Source organism: Dipodomys merriami, unplaced genomic scaffold, assembly GCF_024711535.1.
Source record: "Dipodomys merriami isolate MVZ:Mamm:240054 unplaced genomic scaffold, mDipMer1.0.p SCAF_14, whole genome shotgun sequence".
Taxonomy (NCBI): Eukaryota; Metazoa; Chordata; class Mammalia; order Rodentia; family Heteromyidae; genus Dipodomys; species Dipodomys merriami.
In genome coordinates this window covers 29,675,554-29,703,521 of record NW_027202715.1, presented here as the reverse complement: position 1 = coordinate 29,703,521, position 27,968 = coordinate 29,675,554, and the positions used below count along the sequence as shown (strand labels likewise).

At 34.6% G+C, this 27,968-nt stretch overlaps 1 protein-coding gene across 3 annotated transcripts in view; it reads right to left on the bottom strand.

Annotated features, from left to right (window-relative positions):
• Pcdh15 (protocadherin related 15) overlaps positions 1-27,968 on the bottom strand; it is a 620,145-nt gene that overhangs the window by 108,110 nt on the left and 484,067 nt on the right. For all 3 annotated transcript variants that reach the window (XM_070020439.1, XM_070020440.1, XM_070020438.1), the window contains 3 exons: positions 24,316-24,621; positions 20,868-21,092; positions 13,097-13,213 (listed from right to left, as the gene is read on the bottom strand). In XM_070020439.1, the coding sequence (XP_069876540.1) occupies positions 13,097-13,213; positions 20,868-21,092; positions 24,316-24,621 (648 nt within the window). The remainder of the gene's footprint in view (positions 1-13,096; positions 13,214-20,867; positions 21,093-24,315; positions 24,622-27,968) is intronic.

Genomic DNA, 27,968 nt, shown 5'->3' with positions numbered 1-27,968 from the left:
CTCCATCTTGGATACCGACAAAGCTCGGAGGAGCTGCTAGCTCCAGCTCAGGCCTTGGAATAAAATGAGTCATTTAGCAGGTCACAAGAACTTAACGGCGAAGTGACCTGCCAGACTCAGCTCCATCCAGGGAAAAGTCACCCAGCTCAGGCGCCAGCCATCGGAGTGCCTTGCCTCACTGGGTATCCAGAGCCAGAGGCTGCCCCTCCCTCTAGCAGCCACCACAATCAATTGAAAAACAGAAACCCTGAGAATGGCTCCAGGCTGGGCGCTGTGAGCTTTATCACAAAATAGCCCCAGGGAAAAGCTACTGTTTGTTGAAAGGCCTCAACACTACCCAGAACCTAGCCTCATCACCACATCCCCCTCTTTTGTGACTCTCAAAGCAGACCACCCTCCCAGAAAACTAACCTGGGAGGGGGATCCCAAAATCTTGGGTAAAGCAGAGCATTTTTCTGCCTCTTCCAACCAACCATCTTAAGAAACCAATCAAGCCACAGGACCTCAAGCTGACCAGAGACTCCAACAAGAGACTGGTTGCAGACAAAAGGGAGATACAGGATTCTTCCCACTCCTCCCCCCCCCAAAAAAAAAAATCAAAAGACTTTTTTTTCTTTTTTTTTTTCTTCTTCTTCTTCTTCTTTTCTTTTTTTTGCTTGTTTTTTGTTTTTTGTTACCTTATATATATATGTATATATATATATATATATATATATATAAATTTTTTTCCCTTCTAAAACTTTTATTAATCTTTAATTTTTGCCTCTTCTGAAAAAATAATTGTTTTCCAGTAACTTTTTTTTTCTCATCTTATAATTTTTATTTTAGTAATACGTGAATGAGAGTTTTCCTTTCTTTTCTTGTCTTCTTTCTCCTTTTTTTCTTTCTTAATTATCTTTTTGTTTTTTATCTAGCTCTACTGAACTTCTGATCTTTTCTTCTCCCTTTCCCATCCTTAAAGATTTTCACATCTCCTCTATGTCCGTCCCCTTCTCTGAACATATTCACATTCCTCTCTAAATAGACGGTCTTTTAACCTCTATAATAACATTAATTTTTACGTTTCTATTCTTTTTCTGGTCTCTCTTTATTCCCCTTTCCGTTTCTTCTTTTTCTCTCTCTCTCTACTTGCATCCTACCCAACCCATTTCCTGCACTGTGATTAGGACATAGTTAACTCTCCCTGTGCCTCCCCACACCAATCTATTCCCATTTTTTACCCACATCTCTCCCTAATCCTAATAATTTCTGGTTTTCCAAATTCTTTTCTGTGGTTCGAAGTCCTTTAACATATAGTCGTTTGATGTTGAATAGATGTATCTGTTGAACTAGATTGTATCTGTAGACTATTGACTGTACAAATGCAAACTTTGGTTGATGGTTGCCTTAAGATAGTGTTCTAGCACAAAACTGGTGCAATCTTTATCTCAAATGGGCCGAGTAAGCCGGAAAAACACAAGAAAAATGGCAAATTCGGGTATCTCAATTCCCAACCTTGATAATCAGGGATTAGAACAGATAAAGAATAATCCAGAGGAGAGTTCCCAAATAGCTCTACAAACACTAATAGCAAACATGATAAATGAGAAGTTTGACAATGTACAAAGGACTCTGTATGAGCGTGATAGGGAGAGAGAGGAGGCATCCCAGAAGTTTATACAGGAATATCATAAGCGTGAGGAAGCTTCTCAAAAACTGATACAGGATTTGCGTGAACAACTTGAGAATACTCAAAGAGAAAGGGAGGAATGGCGTGAGCAGGCAGAGAACACTCAAAGAGAACTGCAGGAATCCCACAGAAGGGAGGAAACTAATCAAAGAGTAATTCACTAATTAAGAGACCAGGTAGAGAATACACAAAGATCACTAAAGGCATTCATGGAATCCATTAACAAAGAGCTGAAGGAAGTCAGGGAGACCACAAAGGGAATTCTGAATGGAACCCAACAGAAGGAATGGGAGTCCAAAGAAACCATAACCAATCAACTAAGTGATTTGAGAACAAACACTGAACACCAAATTAAGGAAGTAAAGAAATTCATACAAGACCTAAAACAGAGCTTCAACAAAGAACTTGAAGCCATCAAAGCTGACCAATTAGAAGGAAAAGAGATAAAAAACAAAGTAGAGAGTCTTGACAGCAGGTTAGACCATGCAGAAGATCGAATCTCAGGGATTGAAGACAGCCTAGATATTATAGAGAAAGAACATACAACCATCCAAGACGAGTCCAAGAAATATGATAGGTCTATCCAACACCTGGAAGACACCATCAGAAGGCCCAATCTAAGGATAATGTGTGTAGAGGAGCACCTAGAAACAGAAGTTAATGGTCTAGGAAATTTGTTTAACAGGATCCTAGCAGAGAACTTCCCAAACATACAAAAAGATAGGCCTATTCAGATACAAGAAGCTTTTAGAACCCCAAACAGACCAGACCAGAATAGGACATCCCACCTTCACATTATAATCCACACTGGATCAACCCAGACCAAGGAAAAGATCCTTAAAGCTGTCAAGGAGAAAAGGTTAATCACCTATAAAGGGAAACCAATTAGAATTACCTCAGATTTCTCAGCAGAGATAATCAAAGCAAGAAGAGCCTGGAATGACGTATGCCATGCCCTAAAAACAAACAACTATCAACCAAGAATACTGTACCCAGCTAAACTCTCCTTCATAACTGAAGGCCAAATAAAAACCTTCCATAGCAAAGAAAAATTGAAACAATACATCTCCACCAAACTAGCCCTGCAAAAGATTCTTAAAGATGTCCTACACATAGAAAACCAACAAGATCGCAACAAAGGCCAAGAAACTGCACCCAAACTGAGAATCCAAGAACCTTAGGAAGAACCCAGTTTTCACAGCCCCCAAGAAGGTGGATAACATGGCAGGAACTCCCAAATACCTCTCAGTCCTATCTCTTAACGTTAACGGACTGAACTCTCCAATTAAGCGACATAGACTGTCTAGTTGGAATAAAAAACAAGACCCTTCTATCTGCTGCCTGCAGGAGTCACATCTTGCCCGTAAAAACAAACACATTTTCAATGTTAAAGGCTGGAACAAAATCTACCAAGCAAACGGCCCTCATAAACAGGCGGGAGTTGCAATCCTAATATCAGATAAATTAGACTTCAAATTAAAATTCGTGAGAAGAGATAAAGAAGGTCGCTACATACTAATTAAAGGATCTCTCCTTCAGGAGGATATTACAATTCTAAATATCTATTCGCCAAACAATGGAGCACCCAAATTTATCAAAGAAACACTACTTTCCCTCAAATCCCATATAGATCCAAAGACATTAATTGTTGGGGATTTTAACACACCACTCTCCCCACTAGATAGATCAACTCGGCAAAAACTCAACAGAGAAACCGCAGATCTAAACAGCTGCATAGATCAACTAGACTTAACAGACATTTACCGAACATTTCACCCAGCAGCATCAGAATACACGTTCTTCTCAGCAGCACATGGAACGTTTTCTAAAATAGACCACATTTTAGGCCACAAAGCAAACTTGTCTAAATTCAGAAACATTGAAGTTATACCTTGCATTCTCTCTGACCACAAGGGAATAAAATTAGAACTCAACACCAAAAGCCACCAAAGAAAGTCCGGTATCACATGGAGGCTGAACAACACACTGCTGAATCATGAGTGGGTCATGGAAGAGATTAGAAAGGAAATTCAAATGTTCATGCTATTCAACAAAAATGAACACACAAATTACCAGCTCCTCTGTGACACAGCAAAGGCAGTACTCAGAGGCAAGTTTATAGCTCTGAGCTCTTATATCAACAAATTGGAGAGATCGGAAACTAACAATTTAATGACACATCTAAACCTCTTTGAAAAAGAGCAGCAAGATAAACCCCAATCCAGTAGACGGAAAGAAATAATCAAAATTAAATCAGAATTAAATGAATTAGAATCCAAAAAAACTATAGAAAGAATCAACAAAACAAAGAGTTGGTTCTTCGAAAAACTTAACAAAATTGACAGACCCTTAGCAAACCTTATCAGAAAAAGGAGAGAACACACCCAAATTAATAAACTCAGAGATGAGAATGGAAACATCACCACGGAAACAACCAAGATTCAGAACATTATAAGGGAATACTTCTCAAAACTTTATGCTAATAAGTTTGAGAACTTGACAGAAATGGACCTTTTCCTAGCAAATATTGACATGCCAAAACTAAACCAAGATGAGTTAAACCAGCTTAACAGGCCCATATCAAGCATTGAAATAGAAACAGCAATAAGAGATCTCCCAGCTAAGAAAAGTCCAGGACCAGATGGTTTTACAGCGGAATTTTACAAGGCCTTCAAAGCAGAGCTTACACCAATACTCCTCCAACTCTTCAATGAAATTGAAAGAGAAAGCTCACTACCGAACACATTTTATGAAGCCATCATAACCCTCATCCCAAAACCAGGCAGGGACTCATCAAAGAAAGAGAACTATAGACCCATTTTTTTGATGAACATTGATGCAAAACTTCTCAACAAAATTTTGGCCAATCGACTTCAACAATTCATCCAAAAAATCATACACCATGATCAAACAGGATTCATTTCAGGGATGCAAAGCTGGTTCAATATACGCAAATCAATTAATATTATTCATCACATCAACAGGAGCAAGAATAAGAACCACATGGTTATCTCAATAGATGCAGAAAAAGCATTTGACAAGATCCAACACCCCTTTATGATGAAGGTTCTGGAAAAATTAGGAATCCATGAAACATTCCTCAATACAATAAAGGCTGTATATGACAAACCTACAGCCAGCATTATACTCAATGGTGAAAAACTAAAGCCATTTCCTCTTAACTCAGGAACAAGACAAGGATGCCCACTCTCTCCACTTCTCTTCAATCTAGTATTAGAATGCCTAGCTACAGCAATAAGACAAGATGCAGACATAAAGGGGATCCAAATAGGGAAAGAAGAAATAAAACTCTCCCTCTTTGCAGATGACATGATCTTGTATTTAAAGAATCCCATAGACTCCACTCCCAAATTACTCAAGCTGATTCAAAACTTTGGCAAAGTAGCAGGTTATAAAATTAACCCCCAAAAATCAATGGCTTTTCTATATGCCAACAATGAGAAAAGTGTGGCTGAAATTAGGAAAGCAACTCCATTTGTAATAGCCCCACAAAAAATAAAATACCTAGGAATTAACTTAACCAAAGAAGTGAAGGACCTCTATGATGAAAACTTTAAAATCTTGAAAAAGGAAATCAACACAGAACTTAAAAAATGGCAAAACCTCCCATGCTCCTGGATTGGCAAGATTAACATCGTGAAAATGGCAATACTTCCCAAGGCTATCTACAAATTCAACGCGATACCTATCAAAATTCCACCTTCATTCTTCAAGGAAATAGAGGAGGCAATCCAAAAATTCATATGGAACAATAAAAGACCCCGAATACCAAAAACGCTCCTCAATGGAAAGAACACTGCTGGAGGAATATCAATACCAAATTTCAAACTCTACTATAAAGCCATAGTAATCAAAACAGCTTGGTATTGGCATAAGAACAGACCTCAGGACCAATGGAATAGAATTGAAAACCCAGAAATGAACCTACAGACCTATAGCCATCTAATCTTCGATAAGGAAGCTAAAACAATAGAATGGAAGAAAGACAGCCTCTTCAGTAAATGGTGCTGGCAAAATTGGTTAACTACATGTAGAAAACTAAAGCTAGATCCTTATATATCACCCTGCACCAGAATCAACTCCAAATGGATCAAAGACCTTGAACTCAAAGCAGACACTCTGAAAACATTACAGGATGGAATAGGAGAAACCCTAGGTCTCCTTGGCTCAGGTCGAAATTTTCTGAATAGAGACCCGGAAGCACAACAAATCAAAGAAAGGTTGGACAAATGGGATTGCATAAGATTGCAGAGCTTCTGCAGGGCAAATGACATAGCTGGCAAGATCAATAGAAAGCCCACCGATTGGGAGAAGATCTTTACTAGCCATACAACGGACAAGGGTCTCATATCTAAAATATACTTGGAACTCAAAAAATTAAACCACCCAACAACAAATCCTCAAAGAAACAACTGCCCAATAAATAAGTGGGCGAAAGACTTAAAGAGAAGCTTCTCTGAAGAAGAAAGAAGGATGGCCAATAGACACATGAAGAAATGTTCAACATCCCTAGCCATAAAAGAAATGCAAATCAAAACAACATTGAGATATCACCTCACTCCAGTTAGAACAGCAAAAATCAAGAACTCTAACAACAACAGATGCTGGAGGGGATGTGGACAGAAAGGAACCTTACTTCATTGTTGGCGGGAATGTAAACTTGTTCAACCACTTTGGAAAGCAGTATGGAGGTTCCTCAAAAGACTTCACATAGATCTCCCCTATGATCCAGCAATCCCACTTTTGGGCATTTACCCAAATGTTTACAAACAAGACCACACTAAAGCTACCAGCACAACTATGTTTATTGCAGCATTATTTACCATAGCTAAGACATGGAACCAACCCAGATGCACCTCAGTAGATGAATGGATCAAGAAAATGTGGTATATATACACAATGGAATTCTATGCCTCCATCAGAAAGAATGACATTTCCCCATTTGTTAGGAAATGGAATGGTTTGGAAAAAATTATATTAAGTGAAGTAAGCCAGGCCCAAAGAAGCATAGGTCCCATGGTTTCCCTTATTTGCAATATCTAGTATAGGTATGAGTCAAGCGGAAAAGGTCAGATAATGTGATGTTAGGAAAATGAACCCTTAAATATGTATTTTAATGTTTTCGTTTCTTTCATGCATGTGTTTCTAACGCATTTATAAGATTATTTCTTTGTTGCTTTGTATGTCCCTCCCCCACAGTGTAACCCCCGCTTTCACTATATTTGATGTCAGTATAACATGCGGAGGAGATGGGGACAAACAAGTCGTTTAAGGATTCAGGTGGACCTGTTGCAACAATGAGAAGTACCAAATGTCATGTCAAAACCAGCTTTACAATGTCGGTGTGTGTGGGGGGAGGGGGGTATAATTGGGTGGGGGGAGGGGGGTAAAATTGGGTGGGGGGAGGGGGGAGGGGGAGAAGGGAAGTTAAGGGTAAACAAAGGAGGAGGCTGCAATGCTTGGTAAGAAATGTATGCATTATCCTGCCCATGTAATTGTAGCCCCTCTGTACAGTATGTTCTCAAATAAAATAAAATATAATTTAAAAAAATCATTTACCACATTTCATATTTATATGTTATTTTGCATTTTTCTAAATGATAGGTATTTATTAAACCAGACATAGCTCTAAATCACATTACATACAGGATATTCAAAATAAAGTTTATAATTTAAGCTTAAAAGAGGTGGTTGTGTAAGGCTGTTAGAAAACCTATTAAATCTCATTTAGTTTTGTTGGTTAATGTTTATGATATTAAAATTTTATTTCATGAGGTGTATTCTATCCAAAGGAAAAAAATAGTATTGATTCACCTCTTCGGCATTAGTAGGATTTTTTTGGGGGGTGTGGTCCGGTCGTAGGGCCTGAACTCTTAGCCTGGGCGCTGTCCCTCAGCTCTTCAGCTCAAGGCTAGTGCTCTACCACTTGAGCCACAACACCACTTCTGGCTTTTTTCTTTTTGCTTATGTGATGCTGAGGAATCGAACCCAGGGCCTCAGGCATGCAAGGCAAGCGCTCTACCACTGAGCCACCTTCCCAGCCCCATTAGTAGGATAATCATGGTATTCTTCCAGTTGAACCATCACCCCAGCCCTCTTATATTCAGTCATTTTTTTCATGTAAGGTCTCTCATTTTTGCCTGGGGCCAGTCTCAGATGCGGATGCCCCTACGTATGGCCTTCCACACAGCTGGGAACACAGACATGAAACAATATGCACATTTTTATTGGTTCAGATCAAGTTTTGTGATTGTTTGCTTATGCTGGAGTCTTGATCTTTGATCCTCCCAATTTCTGCTTTGTGAATAGCTGCGATTACAGGCCTGGTTACTTCACTCATCCTACAAGTTAAACAAAACTATCTGTATACACCTTTCCCTTCATAAGAAGAAAAAAATGCCTCAGTGGTCCTGATAAGAAGAGAAGTATTTAATCCTGAAACAATTGTACTGCTGATATTAAGAAGTAATATCGATAATATAGTACTGCATAACAATGTATGCCTTGTGTCATATATCATTATATATATATATCATTATAATGTTACATGATATATTACGTATAGCATGTGATCGAAAAAATGATGCTATTTCTTAAAACACAGAGATTAGTCTTTTCTAGATATTACATATGCATAGACTTTCTCAGAAAGCCCTTCTTTTGGTATCCATTTTCACCTTTAATTCTAATTCTAATCCACTGTCATTTTAAAGACCAAGCCCCAATAGTTTTACCATAGGCTTTCTTTCTAATTAAGTATTTGAGACCAAAGGGATTCAGGCCCCGCTTCATCTCAGTTTTTACAAGCTGACATTCACAGTGAAAGCTATTCTTGATTATTTCCCTATTTTAGCTTTGATAGCAAGGAAAGGAACCACTGAGGTGTGTATATTCCTCTTCTGGCTACAGGGTCAGAAATCATAATTAGCAACTATGGGTTTTTAAAGCCAGAGTTTCTGTTACATTGCTAGCAATAACCTGCATCAATGCAACATAACAACACAAGCCAAGCCTATACAGGGAGTGGTGAGAAATAGATGGATAGATACATTTTATATATATATATATACACACATATATATTTATATATATATTTATATATATTATATATATTTATATATATACACACATATATTTATATATACACATATATATTTATATATATACACATATATCTCCACATATATACTTGGTACATATACATGAGTGTATATATATTGTATATATAATAAATATTATATATTGTATATGTATATACACTATAAATGTTTAAAGGCTCTGTGAATAATTCACTTCTAAATGATAATTAAAATAATTAAACTTTCTGAGAAATTGGTCATAATTAGCAAATACTCATTAGTAGCATCATGGAATTTTAATGGGTATATATCACAAGGAAGAAACAGTGGCAATATTTTCATGCTCTAAAGAGCAGGAAGTTTACCCTTGAATGACTGAGGTAGCTAGTAATGACACTTGTGAAAACATTACAAGTAATTCCTCACATAGCTTAACTCAACTTTGAAAGGCTAATTCTCAATGGATTAGAGAAAATAAAATACTTCAAAGTTGCAATTTTCTCTTTGTAAATATACCTTCTTTAAAAAAATACTGAGTATTTGAGAACATTTTTTAAACTAATTACTATTTAGAACTTTCATGATCTTTTCTGTTTATACGTCAATATCAAAACCTGAAAAAAGTTCTAAATGTCGAAGTAATTCTCATAGTGTATGTTTATAGGTAAGTAACAAAATTCGTCAAAAATGCCAATATTAAACATGTTCTAATTGCTTCCTTACTTGAACAAGAATCTTACAAATTCCCCAAAATACATTAAATGGGAAGAGTGTGTTATCAATAAGAAGTTAAGTTTTCCTTGTTTCCCTTGGCTTTACCCCTTGAACATGAGTAAAAAGTGAACTTCATTTACTAAAGCCTAATGGTCCATAGTAAATAAAAGATGCTGCTATAAAAGATACTGCTATAATAAGCATTAGCCTGTCCACAGGTACAGCTCCAATCTGACAGTGTGACCTGCAGCTTCAATTAAGAATAAAAATATGCAAATGAAAATTACCCTTGCAGTTTTGTTTTGTGAAAATGTGAAGTGAGAACTCTCTGGTGAACAGAATAGAAATATTAACACTTTTTAGTACCCCAAACAATCATTGATTCACTGTTCAAATCTTGTGAGAATTGCATAAAGCTACTGCTGTCACAAAAGCAAAACAGAATAAAGAAGTTCTAACAGCATTAGTTCAATAAAGGAGAAAAGATACCCTGTGAGATTTTTCTTTACTCCCTCTAGAGCATATAGTCTTGCACAACATGGCATTTTATAATTCTTAATTTATATTCAGTAGTAATGCTCTCAATAGCTTTCTGACCAAACCTGGCTTTACCCTCAGAAACTTCAAAATATTTTATTGTCACTTCATGATTTCCATTAAGTGTTTCTCACATAATTTAACAAAAAGAGGCTGCTTTGAGAAAAAAATGTAACCTCTACAAGTAAATTTTGTCATTTCTCAATAATAATAGTAGTACATAGCAGTTAAAGCTGTCCTACGTATAAATGTGCATCATCATATTAAATTCTCAGGCTTCAAGTGACCAAAATAAGGTCATCAGACATTAATATTTTTTCTAGAATCATGTACAGCCAAATACCTAAGAATTGGGCATACTGGTCAATAGTGAAGAGTATAGAAATTAGAATTGACTTATACATCCCTTCAACTAATTAAATTTTCCCTTATAGACTACTATGTTGTGGACATAAAGTTAGATACGGTATTTTAAACAGGAATGATTTTCAGTCCATGTTCTTAAAGACTTTACATTGTAGTTTGAAAGGGAGATCCTTAAGTAAAGACAACATGACAGAAGATAGTTTCAGGCCCTGGAATTGATATTGACATTGGAATCTGGACAGTTTTGAACTAAAGAGCATTTCTTTAAGCAATAAACATTTACAACTGCAGCAGAGTACAAAATGTGCATGGAAACTCCTTAAAATGCATATACTGTACAAAATTGCAAGGAAAAAAGCAATCATAGTATTAATATATGTACTATAGAACTTATCTTTCAAAATTGTTCTTGAAATTCAGTTTTTATTTTGGATCGGTGTGGGAAAAGGCAAATTGTTCAATTTTCTAATGCAAAGGAACTGATTTTCAGAAATTATTCATGAGCTTAATTTTGAATAATAGCATCCCTGAAAGATAGTTAATGTTTCATGCATAGAAATGGAATCTGAGAGGCATGTACTTAGTAACTGAAATAGACACACTAAAGTATTTTATCTGAATGATTGTACCCACCTTTTTTCCATTGAAAGCCTGGATTAAGTATGAAACATTAAAATGTACTACAGGACTGAAAATGCAAAACTGAAAATGTCTTCTGAAGAAATAAGACATTTAATTTTCTATCTGTACTAAGACTTTGAGGTCTGCTTGAAGAGACAAACAGCCTGCTTCCTTTTAGTTTCTTATCTATGCTACTGAACTTAACACGATATTAAATTTTGCATTGATAAATATTTCTTAGAAATTAGTATGTTAAAATGGTGTGTTTAGCTGGATGCTGGTGGCTCACACCTGTAATCCAAGGTACTCAGGAGGCTGAGTTCTGAGGACTGTGGTTCAACTCCATGAGACTTTTATTTCCAATTAACCACTAGAAAACCTGAAGTGGTGCTGTGGTTCAGGTGGTAGAGTACTGTCTTGAGCTGAAGGGCTGAGAGACAGTGCCCAGGCCCAGAGTTCAAGCCCCATAACAGGGAAAAAAAGCTGTGTTGGCTTATATACATTTTATATTCTGAGTTATAATTTCCACTTTTAGTTCTGTCTAGTTTATATTGATTGCCAGTGTCCTGAGAACAAAGTTGGTTTGCACAGTGAGTAGTGTGCAGCTGTGCTCAAACATATATATCATACAAAACTAAAGGCATACAACTGATTTTCATCATATATTGTATTGTCTCACAGATCACTTATAAAAACACACTTAGCAATAATTTAATATTTCCCCTCCATTGGGATATTCAGGTCTATGATATTCTGTCTATCATATTTCTCAACATATGATAAATCAGTTTCAAAGACATTTCAGAACCCATGAGAAATTGAATTTTTTAGTTAAAGGTCATGGCCTTCAATGTTAATATTATTACTTTTCAAGACCTTATAGTCACAATAGGCTTTTACTGCTTGTCACAGTAGAACTGAAAAATGTTACAACTGCCGTTCATATTTTTACTAAATAAAGGCATTAGAGAAATCCTATTTATATGATCACTTATATGATTCAAGGCTCTTAAAGTTTTTCCTTACTTTTCAAAAATGGTTTATTTAATACTTTCATTTATATTTTTCAGAAATTATCAAGCACTGATTTATACCATGAGCTCTGCCACTGTAAAATAATTTAATCTTTAACATTTAGTTTTATGAATATAAAATATTTATAAAGCACTTAGGAGTTTATGGAACACATTTTTATACAAGTATTTTAGCTATTATGCTACTTAAAATATAGTAAGACAGCACCATTAAGGAAAGTTTACATAATTTTGTTACAATACTATCTCAGTTGAAAACCTTTTGTCTTTATTGGCACTTTGGTATTTCTCAGAAATAGTAAAACTGTATGATAAAAGGCTCTATTAAATATATTCATCAAACATACTGATGTTTAAGTTTATCAGAATAAAAACACCCAGTCTAATTTTTATCCTTTGTGTGCATTTAGAATTTGCCAACAAGACAAAAGTGTATAAATAAAAAGGAAAACACAGCTGGGCACTGGTGGCTCATGCCTATAATCCTAGCTACTCAGGAGGCTGAGATCTGAGGATCACAGTTCAAAGCCAGCCTGGACAGAAAAGACTGTGAGACTCTTATCTCCAATAAACCACCAGAAATCCGGAAGTGGCGCTGTAGCTCAAGTGGTAGAGCGCTCGCCTTGAGCTGAAGAGCTGAGAGACAGCGCCCAAGCCCAGAGTTCAAGCCCCATGACCGACAAAAAAAATAAAAAGGAAAAACACTTCAGTATACAGCCTATCCACATTACAGCAAGCTTACACCTTCCTAAATAAAAAGTTCCAAATGGCCATGATTCCAAATATTAACACTTATTTCCACATACATATATCACTGGTACTAGATGAGTTGATAAGTAATAAAGCTTGAATTCTAATTTACTCCAAAATGCCAAAATTTAGTCATAGTTATTTGAAATGCAGCCTGTATCTGTGCATGCAATGAACAAGAGAACAGAGATAGATAAGAAGACAACTCTCAGGTGCCACCACTGCTATGTAGACCATACAGTCATGTCATCTATGAGGGGTTTTCCTAATTACACCCAGAATATTTACCAAGGCCTTGTACTTACAGGAGGGTCTGCATCTTCAGCATAGACTGTGGTGATAGGGGTACCCTTGACTGCATCTGGAGCCACCATACCCTTGTAGATACGTTTACTAAACACAGGAGGGTAATCATTCATATCCTGCAAAACACAATTAAGAATCAGGTGCTTCAGTTGTAACTAGGTGAAGGACAAAGTGATTGGCTTGACTCTGCCCGTTCATATCACACAACCCATTTGCCACTGTCAGCCTTCTGTCCTCCCAATTCCATTACGGTCACTTCAGTCAGGCACCCAGAGGAAAATTGCTAGAGTTCCTATACAATATTAATGTGTGTGATACCAATCGAAGGGCATTCCACTGCAGTAAACAGTTATCAGCCCTAAATATACCTTTTAGAGGCCTGAAACTTTTCCAAAGCACTTTTAAAGTATGATGGAACATTCTAAATTGGGAACATCAGAACAAAATCTAACTTCTACCAAAAAAATGAGAAACTACATTACAGAAGTGAAAATTATTTTTTAAAGTATTTTGTTGTTGATCTGAAAAATGGTGTGAATATGTTTCTGTAGGAATTTCAAGGTATTTTCTATGCTAATATCTTCTAGGACAAATATTTTCTATCTATTATTAGATAAGTATTAGAACATTTCAATGCAAACAGACTTATCATTGAGTTTTCCTCATTTATGTAAAATAATAAAAGGAAGTTTTTTTCAGCATAGCATTCCATCTTCCTGCAGATAAAAGAACAATACTTCATTTATGGGTATTTTAAAGCAGCTTTTTTATTTATATGTGTGTCATTTTAATTTCACAACTTGAAGATGTATACACATTTCTATGTATGTTGTCTTATATATTAGGTAATACTTGTTACGGGTCTTTCAGTTTCAAAATCAAATTCTAGGAATTGGGGGTGGGTTAGTGCCACACAAAACGATGTCCCAGTTTTCATATGCCTTAACTGCTACTAACTACTAGAGAGCATGACTCACAAATTCACTGGTAACTCTGTATAAATTAACCTAGCTATGTGGCAGAACCAAAACAAAGAATTAACTTCTGGAAAACAAGACCATATTTTCTGAGCCACATTATCACTTATAAAGAATAATATGTTGTTTTCTCAATAAATTATGCTCACTAAAGTTTCAGGTTTTGAAGTCAATACATTTAGACAAAAACTCAAATGTTTTAATTATATATATTCTCCCCTCCAAATCATTTCCTTTTCTTTTTATTTTTCAGGCACATTAAAATTTTAATGTTTGGGGCTGGGAAGTTGGCTGAGTGGTAGAGTGCTTGCCTCATATGCATGAGGCCCTGGTTCAATTCCTCAGCACCACATAAGCAGAAAAAAGCCGGAAGTGGTGCTGTGGCTCAAGTGGTAGGGTACTAGTCTTGAGCTGAAGAGCTGAGGTACAGTGCCCAGGCCCAGAGGTCAATCCCCACTACTAAAAAGAAGAAGAAAAAATGTTTATTTGAATGGGGAGATATTTATCAAGAATTAGATGAATCATGCAGTACCAGAACACTGAATTAACATTAATCTTTCCTTTGTATTATATAGAAAATTAATTTGCATAGATCACATTATAAGAGCTAAAACAATAATGAGTATTTTGTAAAAAGTTTATGCCCTTTCAAATATATTTAGGATATAAAAGAGAAATCAGACGGATAAAATCTGTAACTAATCCATATCTAACAAAAGTCTGATTCTAGATTAAGTGAATTCCTAAATTCAAAATAAAATAATCTAGCAAAATTATGCCAAGAAATAAACAACACATTAATGTATGTGGATAGTATATAATCACATGGAAATGTGTTCAACATTGCTGTTCATTAGTGAAACATAAAAAGGCTGAAAGAGGTTATTTTTTTTTGCTTTTTTTCACTTCTTTTCCTTATTTGTTATTAAAAACAAAATATTTTATTTTGACAGAAACAGTAATTTTTTATACAAGTTAAATTAAAAGCCTAAATGAGAACATTATGGTTTTTTTTCTTTTTGTAGAGAAGGTCTGATTAGTTATTGGTCAATCTGTAACATATTACAGGAAGGGATAGGAGAAACACTAGCACTCCTTGGCACAGGTCAGAATTTCCTAAGACAAGATATAGAAACACAAGTTAAAGAAAGGCTGGATAAAAGGGCTTCCATCAAACTGCAGAGTTTCTACAGGACAAAGGACATAGCTACCAAGATAAATAGAAAGCCCACAGAAGGGGAGAATATCTATAATAGCTTTGTGTCAAACAAGGATGTCCTACCTAAAATACACTTAGAGCTCAACAAATTAAGCCCTCCAAAAACAAATCCTCAAAAAACAAGAACCCCCTTCATAAATGGACTAATGATTCAGAGAGACTTCTCTGAAGAAGAAATAAGAATGGCCAATAGACACATGAAGCAATGTTCCACATCACTGGCCATAAAAGAAATGCAAGTCCACCTCATACCAATTAGAATGGTCATTATCAAGAAAGCAAATAATTAGAGATTCTGGCTGGGATGTGGCCATAAGGGAATGCTACTACACTGTTGGTGGGAACATGTACTTGTTCAATGACTCTGGAAAGCTGTATGGAGGTTCTTCAAAGACATAGAGCTTCCTTATGACCCAGCATTTCCACACCTAGGCATTTACCCAAATGACAACAAGTCAACCCTCACTAATGCTACCAACACAACTGTGTTCATTGCTTACCATAGCTAAGATATGCCCCAGTGTATGAATGGATCAAGAAAACATGGCCTATATACACAATGGAACTCTATGCTTCCATCAGAAAGAATATCATTGTTCAATTTATAAGAAAATAGAAAGATTTTGACAAAAATTATTTTAAGCAAAGTAAATCAGATCCAAAGAAACATAGATTGCATTTATAATAATTTATAATAATTAGAATAAGTCTAGGATATTCTTAGGAGATGGTCATAATTGCTCAATAGCTATATGCACATGATCATATAAAATGATGCTTATGGAAATGAACTCCAACAAATGAAAACAAAGGAAAAATAACTTCTAACAATTCAATAAAAAAATCTCTTGTTTCCAAAAAAATAGGTTCTAACAATATAATAAAAAATCTCTTCTTTTGTTTTCCTTTGATTTATTCACTGATGCCACTTTTTTTATTTCTGTATCTTTTGCCTTGTATATTAGTTTATCTGATTTGGGGAAGGGACTGGGAATCACAGAAATGGTGAGACAATTCAACAGTGATACTCCCTAGACACTATGTTGGAAATGAACTTTTACAACTTATGGGCATGGGGGTCAGGAGAGAAAGAAGTAGGAGAAAATGAGAGAGGGAGTTAACTGTTCAAAAAGAATTGTACTCATTACCTTACTTATGTAACTGTAACCCCTCTTTACAATAAAATTTAAATTAAAAAAATAAATGAATGCATGAACAAATTATGAAGGGTAGAATCTGAAAAGGAAATGAGCTAAGGCTGTTAAAGATATCTATAATGAAACTGTGTAGGGTATTGATTGGGAGGATATAGGCAGAGAATAAACTTTCAAAGTGTTTGCATACATATTTCTCCAATACTTTCAAGAGTATCAATTAATTTAATCAGTGAATTTTATAACTAAAAATGTGAAAATCTTTTGAATACTGAGATTGTAACTTTTGGATATTAATAGAATCCTAACTCTCAACATGTTTTTTTTTTCTGAATTTACAAATAAACTCTATGTGTTTCTTGAATGGGTTTCTTCTTGCACTCATAGAAAACTTTACAGCTTGAATACTAAAAGATACTTTCTCTTTGTTTTCTTTCTTTTTTCTCTTTTGTAAAATCTGATGCAACTGCAATGCAAGTGAATATATGCTACATACACACACGTGTGAGTTTTGTGTGTGTGTGTGTGTGTGTGTGTGTGTGTGTGTGTATTGTGCACACATACTCATGTGAGGTACTGGAACTTGAACTCAGGGAATATGCTCATCCTTGGCTGTGGCTTTTTTGTTCAAGGCTGTTACTCTAATACTTGAGCCACAGCTTCCCTTCTGACTTTTTGCTGGTTAATTGAAGATAAAGAATCTCAAAGTCTTTTCTTCTAGGGCTGCCTTTGAACTGTAATCCTAGAACTAAGCCTCGTGATTAGCTAGGACTACAAACCTGAGCCACCAGAGCCCAGCTAGTTGTTTGTAATCTGCTTTGCTAAGAAAGTATTCACTAGACACACTGAAGTGAATATAAAGTGCACATTTTTAAATAATCTGTCCTCAGAAACTGATTACCCACAAACCTTAGGCTATAAATACATGAACATTATTAAAGGATTTGTTCTTCTACTTTTGATTTTGTTTGCCATCATAAGAATGGGGATAAAGCAGTGATGGTATATTATGTTGTAGCAGCATTTCTTTACATGTCACACTGTACGTATTTGGGAGTATAATCTTTTAATTGTGGTATATTCAGAAAAAAATAGCTTTTCCACAATGCATTATTTTAGATGAGGAAATTTTTTTGAAATGCAATGCCAACAAACAATCAATAGTTCATTATATTTTTGCTTCAGGGACTTCTAAAGAAAAAAATATAAATATGTTTCTTGTATAAATGTCTTATTATTCAATAAATTAAGGAAAAACTCAATTTCTAAACCATGTGCTTCTCTGTAGCTTACTATTCCACTAGAGGGAAGCATTGGCAAAAAGATACTTCTTGTAATCTTACAGTTTGCTTTCTGTGGTTATAATTGTTGATCTAAACACAAATTAGTTTTAGTTTTCAACAATGAACTCTCAATGTTACAATGTTCTCAACTAGCGCAAAACAAGGTATTTCATAATACTTCTTTTTTTTTAACCAGTAAAGCTTGTCACTTTTTTTCCCATATATCCAGCAAAGAAAAGTGAACTTGAGGGTACAGTTAGAATTAGCTAGCAGGAAGAAAAGGTATGCTTCATTTATTTGTTTCCTAAACTGAAGTTCAAAATAATCACAGAAAACATTTCTACTTTAGTATGGCTAAAATAATTTTCAAAAAAAAAACATTTACAAGCAATTGAAGAAGACAGAAACCAGTTGGTAAATCTGCAAGAGAAAAACAAGTTAAATTTTCCACAAAAAATAGAAGGACATTTAGAAACGAGTTTGAAAGTACAGGTAAAAAGAATTTTCTGTAAGAGCATTTTCCTTGATAGAAAAGTGTTAAGTTGTTATAGGTTTGCATCTCTTCTTTTAAAGATTTAAAAAAAACAAAACTAAGATGATTTTTTTGTTACTTTGTATGCCCCTCCCCCTCACTGTATTTGATGTTGATATAATTTGTGGAGGGGAAGGGGAGAAGCAAATAGTTTAAATAGGGATACAAGTGAACCCATTGCAACAATGAGATGTACGAGTAGTTATGTTGAAAAACGAACTCTACAACTTTGGCCAGGAGTGGAGGTTGGGAGGGGGGGGAAGGATGGGAAGTGGAAACAAAGGAGGAGGCAACAATGCTTGATAAGAAATGTACTCATTACCTTGCTCATGTAATTGTAACCCCTCTGTACGGTATTTTCACAATAAAAATTATAAATAAAAAACTAATGTGAGCTCTAATTTTCTTAAATTCTTATGTATGCTCTAGGAAGAACCACAGTGTAAGGTTGTGGGTGATATATATCTGATACATCTGCAGAGTTAGTCTTCTCTAAGATATGCCCTTGAAGCCTATTTGACCACACTGCCCTCACAATGTCTAGGAGCTGACATAAGTCCTTTAATGTCTAGGAGCTGATACTTTTTATTATTGGGCAGACTACTCTATTGGTTCTTCAGCCTGTGGCCAGTCAACTCTTCTAATTTTTTGCACTCTCCATCAAGTTTTGAATAAATTTGATAGACAAGGCAATAAATACTTGTTCTTTTCCTATACAAAAGAAATTGCTTTTGTTCATTTTCAAAGTGAGATTTTCCACATGCTTTCCCTGTGGTGATTGTTTTGGGTACAAATATCTCCTTAGAAAATACCATGCAATTACATTATCAGCAAAACAGCTTGTCAGTACTGTGAAGTAAGCAAACCAATAGCAGAAAATTTGCAAGCTGAAGGAAGCTCTACTTTAGTGGAAAAATGAGATTTGTATGGTAACCTTTCAAAGTAATGATGATATTTGTAGGTTGTTCAATAATATATAATAGAATTTTACATTTTTATTCATGTATATTAGCAAGAAACATCAGGATAAAGGAGAACAAGTGAGAGTTTGAATTTGGGAAATGTTCCTGAATATTTATTTTGCTATTACTAATTGTAAAAGCAATGTAAATTGATTGTCTATATGTTAATTAAATATTGATTAAGCTTTGTTTAAAATGTACAATATTTTAAAATAACTATTTTACTTTAGAATATAAAGAAATTTCATCAAGTTGATAGTTCCAGATAGAGAATAAAGATTATTTAGCTGCTTATTTTTCAGTCACGTATTTAGATTCATTTCAAATCCACTGCTCTCTTCCATCAAAACAATCCAGGCAAATCAAGACAAACTGATTCCAGACTAGCTGCCTCAGGTTCTAGCAATTATTCTCATACTCCTGAGAAACAAAGTTAGGCTATTTCTTTATCTAATTTTGATTCTGGGGGGGCTAGAAAATCTTAAATCTCAATTCATTTCTTTTTTGCCCTGAACCATCAAAAATGATTCATCTTTCTAATTTTAATATTTAGGTGTTCTATTCTATCAAAACTATTTGGTCTGGATAGGACAGATAATACTGTTACCCTCTAATTTCCATTGAGTTCAGAAGATATTTACTATCACTGATCCATAAATATCCCTCCTACCTTAGCCTTTCCCATCTGTCTTTCATGGCAGAGTCATAACCAGCAATATTATTATGTTGTATGGAAATTTTTTGTGAACATACTTCTAAATACCTAAATTATATAGCACAACAATATGCTAAAATAGCATTTTGGAAACATTACTTGACTTTTCCCATGGCTATATATGAGTTGAGCCCGAATTGAATGTTAGTTTTCACATTAACTAATTTACTGTTAATTAATTAAATTAATTTTAATTTTAATTTAATTTAATTTTAATGCTATCTGTCTCTGAGGATATAATATATATGTATATACATATACATATATAATATATATGTATATGTATATATATAATATCTTTTAAAAATAAATTGAAGCTGGCCACCAGTGTTTCATGCTTGTAAATCTAGTTGCTCAAAAGGCTGAGATCTGAGGATCATGGTTCAAAACCAGACTAGGCAGAAAAGTCCTTGATTCTCTTATCTCCAATAAACTACTTAAAAAAAAAAAGACCGAAGGTGTAGCTCAAGTGGTAGAACACTATCTTTGAACAAAAAAAAAATGTAAGAGACAGAGCCTAGACACTGGCTTCCAGCCCCAGGAGTGGAACACAGACACAAACACACACACAGACACATATAAACAAGCAAACAAACAAATAAATGAACTATAAATTTATATATATCCCACACACTGTAGAATTTGGACTAAATTGTGTACTATTCCAGTTCTGATGGAAGTCATAGAGCTTATAAGAATAACAAAGAGCCACTCCATAAATGCATGCTTAGTGTCATTCAAATTCATCTTTTATAGTTAAATCATAATTATTTTGCCAGTCTTAAATATTTCACCTTAAAAATGATATCACAGTCTGTACCCATGTGTTACTATGAAATACTGCAAAAAGATATTATGTATGTGTTAGAAACACAAGTTACACATAGAGAGAAGAAATAGACAATGGGACATCACTGATATTTCTTACCTTTATAATCACTGTGACAGTTGCAATACCAGGTGGCATTGTTCCATAAATATCAAATGCTTCCACAAGAAAGGTGATTGTTGCTTCCTGGTCTGGAAATGCCTCATAATCCAAACTCCTTAACAGAGACAGTTCTCCTGTAAATGGATGCAGTGCAAACATATGCTTCACTTCAGGGCTTCTTATCCTATAAGACACATTTGCTCCAAGGTCAACATCTTTGGCCTGAAAAAGGTTAAGTAAAGGAGTAATGATATCAATGGCATTACCAAAATAGAAGAATTCAACACTGATATACAGTATGCCCTGTGTAAATTTATTGATGGCCAAAAGATACATATATATGTGTATATATACAAACACACACATATATATGTATGTATAAATTTTATTACCAGGAAAATGCAAAGGGAAAGGGGGAAGAGTTGGAGAAAGAAGATAAAAACAGGGTTTCCCATTATTAGACCTTCATTACACAAATTAAATAAATCACACTACAAGAAAGAAATATGTCCTAAGTTTTTTGTTTGTTTTCTACTGATTTAATAATAATGAGAATAGTTTAAATGAAAGTAATTGAGTGATTTCCATAAACATAATAGTGTTGAAGGTTATTAAGAAATGTAAAAGATTATTTTTACAAAGATTTTGCAACACCTTCATAGAAATTACACCCTCTGCATTTAATACCTACTGAGTAATTGTTATGTACAAAGAACTGTGGAGAGAACCATGATGAATTAATACACAATTTACTCCCTGTAGCTTATGGCCTCAAAGAAGAAACCAAATCCAAATATGAAAATAAAATGAAAACAGTGACAAGTCATTTGAAAAGCACTATGAATTAGGATCTAGAGGGGAAAAAAATAGGTTCTTAAAATAAAAGTGCAATAGCAATTCCAAGAGGACAGGTGGGGATAAGCATCTAAACGGGAGGAAGAAAAAGGAAGCAAGAACAAAAAGAACAACAACAACAACAACAAAAAAGAAAATCAAACAGAATATGAGAGTTGACTGAATTCATCCATTAATATAAACACTTTAAGGTTCAGTTTTGTTCTCTTCAAACAATCATTAACATCATGACTAGAAAGCTACCATTAAAATATTCAATTTATTATTCTATGTTTCCATCTCAAATTGTCTTGTGTTATATTCCACTTTTTGTCACTTACATGTTAGTCAATTCCTGTTGATTGTGACAAAATAACTAAAATAATCAAATTATAAAGAGGAAATGTTTAGTTTGGTCCTATTTAAAGATGCAGTCATTTGACCCTGTTATTTTGAGCTGAAGGTGACCTAACACCTCAAGAATGGAAACACATATCAAAGACTTACCACCTCATGGTAGCTGAGAAACTATCAAAAGAGACAGGATGGTCTGGGTTTCCAAGGCCTGTTTCAAGGACCTAACTTCTTTCCCTTATTCCTTTCTCTAAGATAAAGTCTTGAATACATAGACCATGAGGGAATAATCAAAATCCAATTTATATTAACATGAATTTCTTTATATATGAAAACAAAACTCTGCTGTTCTGGACTTTCAGCTCTCCAAGGCTTATCCTGCTCCTCCATGATTTTTTTTTTTGATCAAGGTGATGTTCAGAAGAGTTACAGTTACATAAGTAAGGTAATAAATACATTTCTTGTCAAACTTGTTAGCCCTTCCCTCATTTTTCTTCTACCTTCCCTCTCCTCACCCCCCCCAAGTTGTACAGATCATTTCTAACATATTGCCTTGTGTATATCGCTGTTGCATTGGTTCTTTGTCTCACCATTTTGTTGTTTCCCTTCCCTTCCCTAATTCACATAAACATAAATATAATACCGTGATACCAAAGTCAAATACAGTGACCACAGGGGAGATACCATAGGGGGTAGAACATACAAAAGAAACAAAAAAAATCACATAGTACATGAAAAACAACAACAACAAAGAAAAACCTCTTGTGTCCATATCTTGGAGTTCATTTTGTTTATTGTCATCTTGTATGGTCATATATGCATAGCTATTGAGCTATTTACTTACAGTGGTTGTTTTGTTTTTGTTTTATGTTACCTTAAATAATATTTTGACCTTTATTACTTAGTAACTATGAAATGACCCTCAGCTCATAATTTTAAAATAACTTTCTTCTGCAAATGATCTTCATTCTCAGGATTCTATTTAGGACTTTCATGTTAGTTTCTAGTCTACTAATCTGCTTACTAAACCAGATTAAGAACATTGGAGTCAAGAAGTCTGTTTCTGGCTCTCTAAAGTTAGCACATGACTGGTGTTCAGTTAGATACCAAAGATATATGCCTGATGAATGGATGTATGGATGAAAAATAAATAGAGTAGTACATACAGAAATAATCTTTTCCATGATCAGCATATGACTTATTTTGATATATTGATGCTTGTTGCTAGAGTAAGTATTAGATGGGTTGAATGATGGAAGGACTAGAGATTCTTGAAAGCCATGATAATGAAATTCAAGTTGTGATCTGCAGATGGAGGATAGAGTTATTTTTCTAAATTATACCTCATAGACTTTCTGTATCAGAAGTAAATGGACTATTACTTCAAAATGCAAATTTCTTCCATCTGAGCTACTGTATGAAACTGTTCCGTTTCCAGTAATATTATAGTTGGCAAATGAGAAAGTATCGTGTAGATGGAAATACAATTAAAAAGGAGATTGATAGCCCTGAAAGATGCTTGATATGCATTGAATGTGGAAAAAGTGATAAGGTAATGAGAATTCTAACTGTAAATTATAGGGGTGACATATTATGCACATAAAATACATATATAGAAAACTTTAAAATGAAATATACATACACAAATACAAGCAAACAAATTATTATGATCTTCCAGGAGCACAAAAATAAGGGTAAAAAGTACAATGAAACACTGAAACAAATACATGGAAGGTTGGTGTGGTTTAGCTTGTAAGTTTTCCCTTTCAGTTATGGAGGAGGCAGAGGAAAAGATCACAGTTTGAGGCTGGCTCTGGGAAGAGTAAATATTCTATTTTAAAAATAATTAAAAGCAAAAAAAAGAGTCGGGGATAGGGATGTAGTTCAAGTATCACAAGACCCTGAACAAAACCCAGAATTACCAATAACTTTTAATCCATTGGAGATTTTTTTTACTCTATTGCTTATAGTATTACCACATCATAAGACCTACTGTATTGGGTACTCTTTTTTTATACAAATGCACATTTTCTCTTCCTATTTTATGGGATCTCCCTGAAGAAAGATTGTTACATAAAATACAGTGTGCAGTGCATGAGGCATACTTACACTAACATTTCCTCTTTATTAATCTGAAATTATATTTTTACTGGCTATATGGTGCTAGATTCATTTCTTTCTTGACAAATTTAGCAACCATCTTCTACCTACCATCTTACAATGTAGTATGCATGGATTTCTTGCTTTATCTACATACCTCTATTTGAAGGAATTTGGTTCCAGCTGGCAGATTCTCTTCAACAACAACAGTGTATGTTGTGTTGGTGAACACGGGACTATTATCATCAATATCCAAAACCTTGATCGCCAGTGTTAGAGTTGAGTGGCGAGGATGTACTGCTCCATCAGTGGCTACAACAACAAGTTCATAGTAATCTCTCACTTCTCGGTTAAGTTTTACTGCTGTGTAGATGCTGCCATTGGATGTGATGCGAAAAAGATTATTGAAGTTTCCCAAACTGTAGTACACTTGGCCATTTATTCCAGCATCAGGGTCAGTTGCCTAAAGGAAATGAAAAACACAAGAATTTATATTATTATTTTCTGGTAGCCCATTGACAAATTATGACATTTTTCTAACAAAATAATCTTTGTTTTCCTCTAGAGGAAAATTTAAAAGGTAATGAAGATATAGTGTACAATCTAAGGCCTGAAAGAAATGTTCCACAATTTACTTAAAATACTCATGACTTATAGTTGGTAATATTGTTAGGGATTCTGTAATATGATTAAAAAACACATAAAATAGTAAATTTTTCATGTATTGTCCTTTCAGTAATGGATTTTTTAATATTAAAGATAAAAGCCATCTAGAGTTTAAATAATGCAATATAATTTACTGAGTAAGAATTTAACACATGGTTTTCACTCAAATATTTACAAATTCATTTTCATATTTAAGTAAGCTCAATTTCTATATATTATTTAATTGTCATGATATTCTTAGTGAGTAAACATTATTGGGCCCATTTTTTTTAAAGGACAAAATGTGGTATATGGGGTTATACTTGCCTAGATTTATACACAAAATCAAGACCACAATGGCATAGTTTCTAGTGCAGGACTATATATGAACAAGAAAAGGGTTTCCGCTCTTATTCAATGAGTATGTGAATTTTTAAACATGGCAACTTATCATGAGAAATATTTAAAATGGAGTTTAATTGAAAAGAAAGAATTCAAATCATCTGCATGTTCAGATAATACAATCCTATTCCTAAGGACTCTGAAGATTCATCACTTACCTTTTACACTGAATATATTGCCAATATATCGGCACAAAGTCAACATAAAAAAAATCAGTAGCTTTTGTGTATACTAATGATTAACAGGCTTCAAAAGAAAAGTTCAATTCACAATAGCCTCGAAATATAGTTAGGAATGGAATTGGGGATAAATCAAGTAAGTAAAGTTCTCGACAATAACTATACAACTTTGAAGAATAACTTGAAGGAATACTAGAAGATGACAAAAAAGTCTATGCATGGCAGAATTAATTTTATGAAAATTACTATGTGCTGAAAGCAATTGATAAATTCAACTCAATATCCCACTATCATTACTTCCAAAAATAGAAAATCAATCCTGGTATTTGTATGGGAGGATGAAAAATCCCAAATATTTGAAGCCATCTAGACATTTAAAAAAAAAGCAATACTGGTGTCAACATAATGCCAGACTTCAAACTATATTATGAAGCCATAGTAATAAAATAACACATAAAGAAACATAAAAACAAATGCTACAAAATGAAAGACCCAAAAATAAATGTTTTTAATATGTAGCTAAAGACATCTGATTGACCAAGGAACCAAAAAAAAATGTACATTGGAAAAAAATGGAATCCTCTTCTGCAAACGGTGCAGGCAAAATGGAATATCCATTTCTATCTCTCATTTTATATTAATAGCAATTCAAAGTGGATCAAAGATTTCAACAAAAGACTTGAATTTTGATATTGCTATATCAAGCTTATGTTTACAATTTAGGATAATATTCTCAGATCGAGATCGTAGGCTGAAAGTAAATGTTTTCTTGGGAATCTACATCAATAGGGATGCTTAATTTCTTTGAAATCCATTTATTTTAGTTAAAATGTAAAGAATATTTCAGATAGCATGCACACAGATGAACGCATTTATATTTTTTGGTTTCAGTTACAACTATTGATCTCACTGACTCTAACCACTAATGGAAGTGAAACTTGTAGAACATACGACTGTATATTCTTCAGGGAATGTTGAAATTACATATAAATTTGTATGTTTGGCAAGGGAGCTAAGACATTTGTATAAAGTAAGGCTAATTTGTTCCCTTCCTATTTCTTATTAATAGAAGAATAAAAATATTTTTATAACTTTAGCAACATGTGCTGGGCTCAGCAAGATAGTTTTACATATTTATGATTATATATAAATATGTAAGTGTTAGACAAGTGAACATTACTTAGGGTTTCTTTTTATCAGCAGTATTGTGAAGAATTTGCATCAAAGAATAATATCTAGTCAAACAGTTCAGTATGTGATGCTGTAATAAAACTATTAATCTTCTTACAAATCAATTAAAAGTTAATTAAAGTTGTTAATAAGAAATATATTGCCAGGCGCCGGTGGCTCACACCTGTAATTCTAGCTATGCAGGAGGCTGAGATCTGAGGAAGCTGAGATCTGAGGATCATGGTTCAAAGTAATTCTAGCTATGCAGGAGGCTGAGATCTGAGGAAGCTGAGATCTGAGGATCATGGTTCAAAGCCAGCCCAGGCAGGAAAGTCCATGAGACACTTATCTCCAATAAACCACCAGAAAACCAGAAGGGGTGCTGTGGCTTAAGAGGTAGAGAGATTGCCTTAACCTGAAGAGCTGAGGGACAGTGCCCAGGCCCAGCGTTTAAACCCCATGACCGACAAAAGAAAAAAGTACACTTGTCTTTTCTCCTTACACTACAAAAAAAGTAATAAATGGTAGTGAATGCAACTTTATAATCATCTATCCATGGTTAGCACTTTTTACGTAATATTTACCTTTGTGCCAAAGCCTGAATTGTTTCTACCTATTTGTGAATGCACATTCCTGGGAAATTAGCTGCTAGTTTATTGTCAAGTAAACATCATTGAAAAGATAATATAAACCACTTTGGAAAGTAGTATTGAGGTTCCTCAAAAGACTCCACATAGAGCTCCCCTATGACCCAGCATTCCCACTTTTGGGCATTTACCCAAATGATCACAAACAAGACCATACTAAAGCTACCAGCACAACTATGTTTATTGCAGCATTATTTACCATAGATAAGATATGGAACCAACCCAAATACCCCTCAGTAGATGAATGGATCGAGAAAATGTGGTATAGATACACAATGGAATTCTATGCCTCCATCAGAAAGAATGACATTGCCCCATTTGTTAGGAAATGGAACGACTTGGAAAAATATTATATTAAGTAAAGTAAGCCAGGCCCAAAGAAACATAGGTCCCATGGTTTCCCTTATTTGCAATATGTAGTATATGTCTGAGACAAGCAGAAACAGTCAGATAAATTGATGTTAGGCAAAATGAACCCCAAGATAAGGACTCAAATGTTTTTTCTTTCTTGCTATTGTTTCTAACATATTTATAAGATATTTCTTTGTTGCTTTGTTATGTTCCCCCCCCCCCCCCACGGCTTAACCCTTGTTTTCACTGTATTTGATGTTGGTATAATTTGTGGAGGGGAGGTGGACTCATTGCAACAATGAGATGTACAAGACATTATGTCGAAAAACAAACTTTACAACTTTGGCACGGGTGGGAGGAAGTGCTGGAGGAGGGGGGGTGGGGAGATGGGAAGAGATGGTAAGGGGAAACAAAAG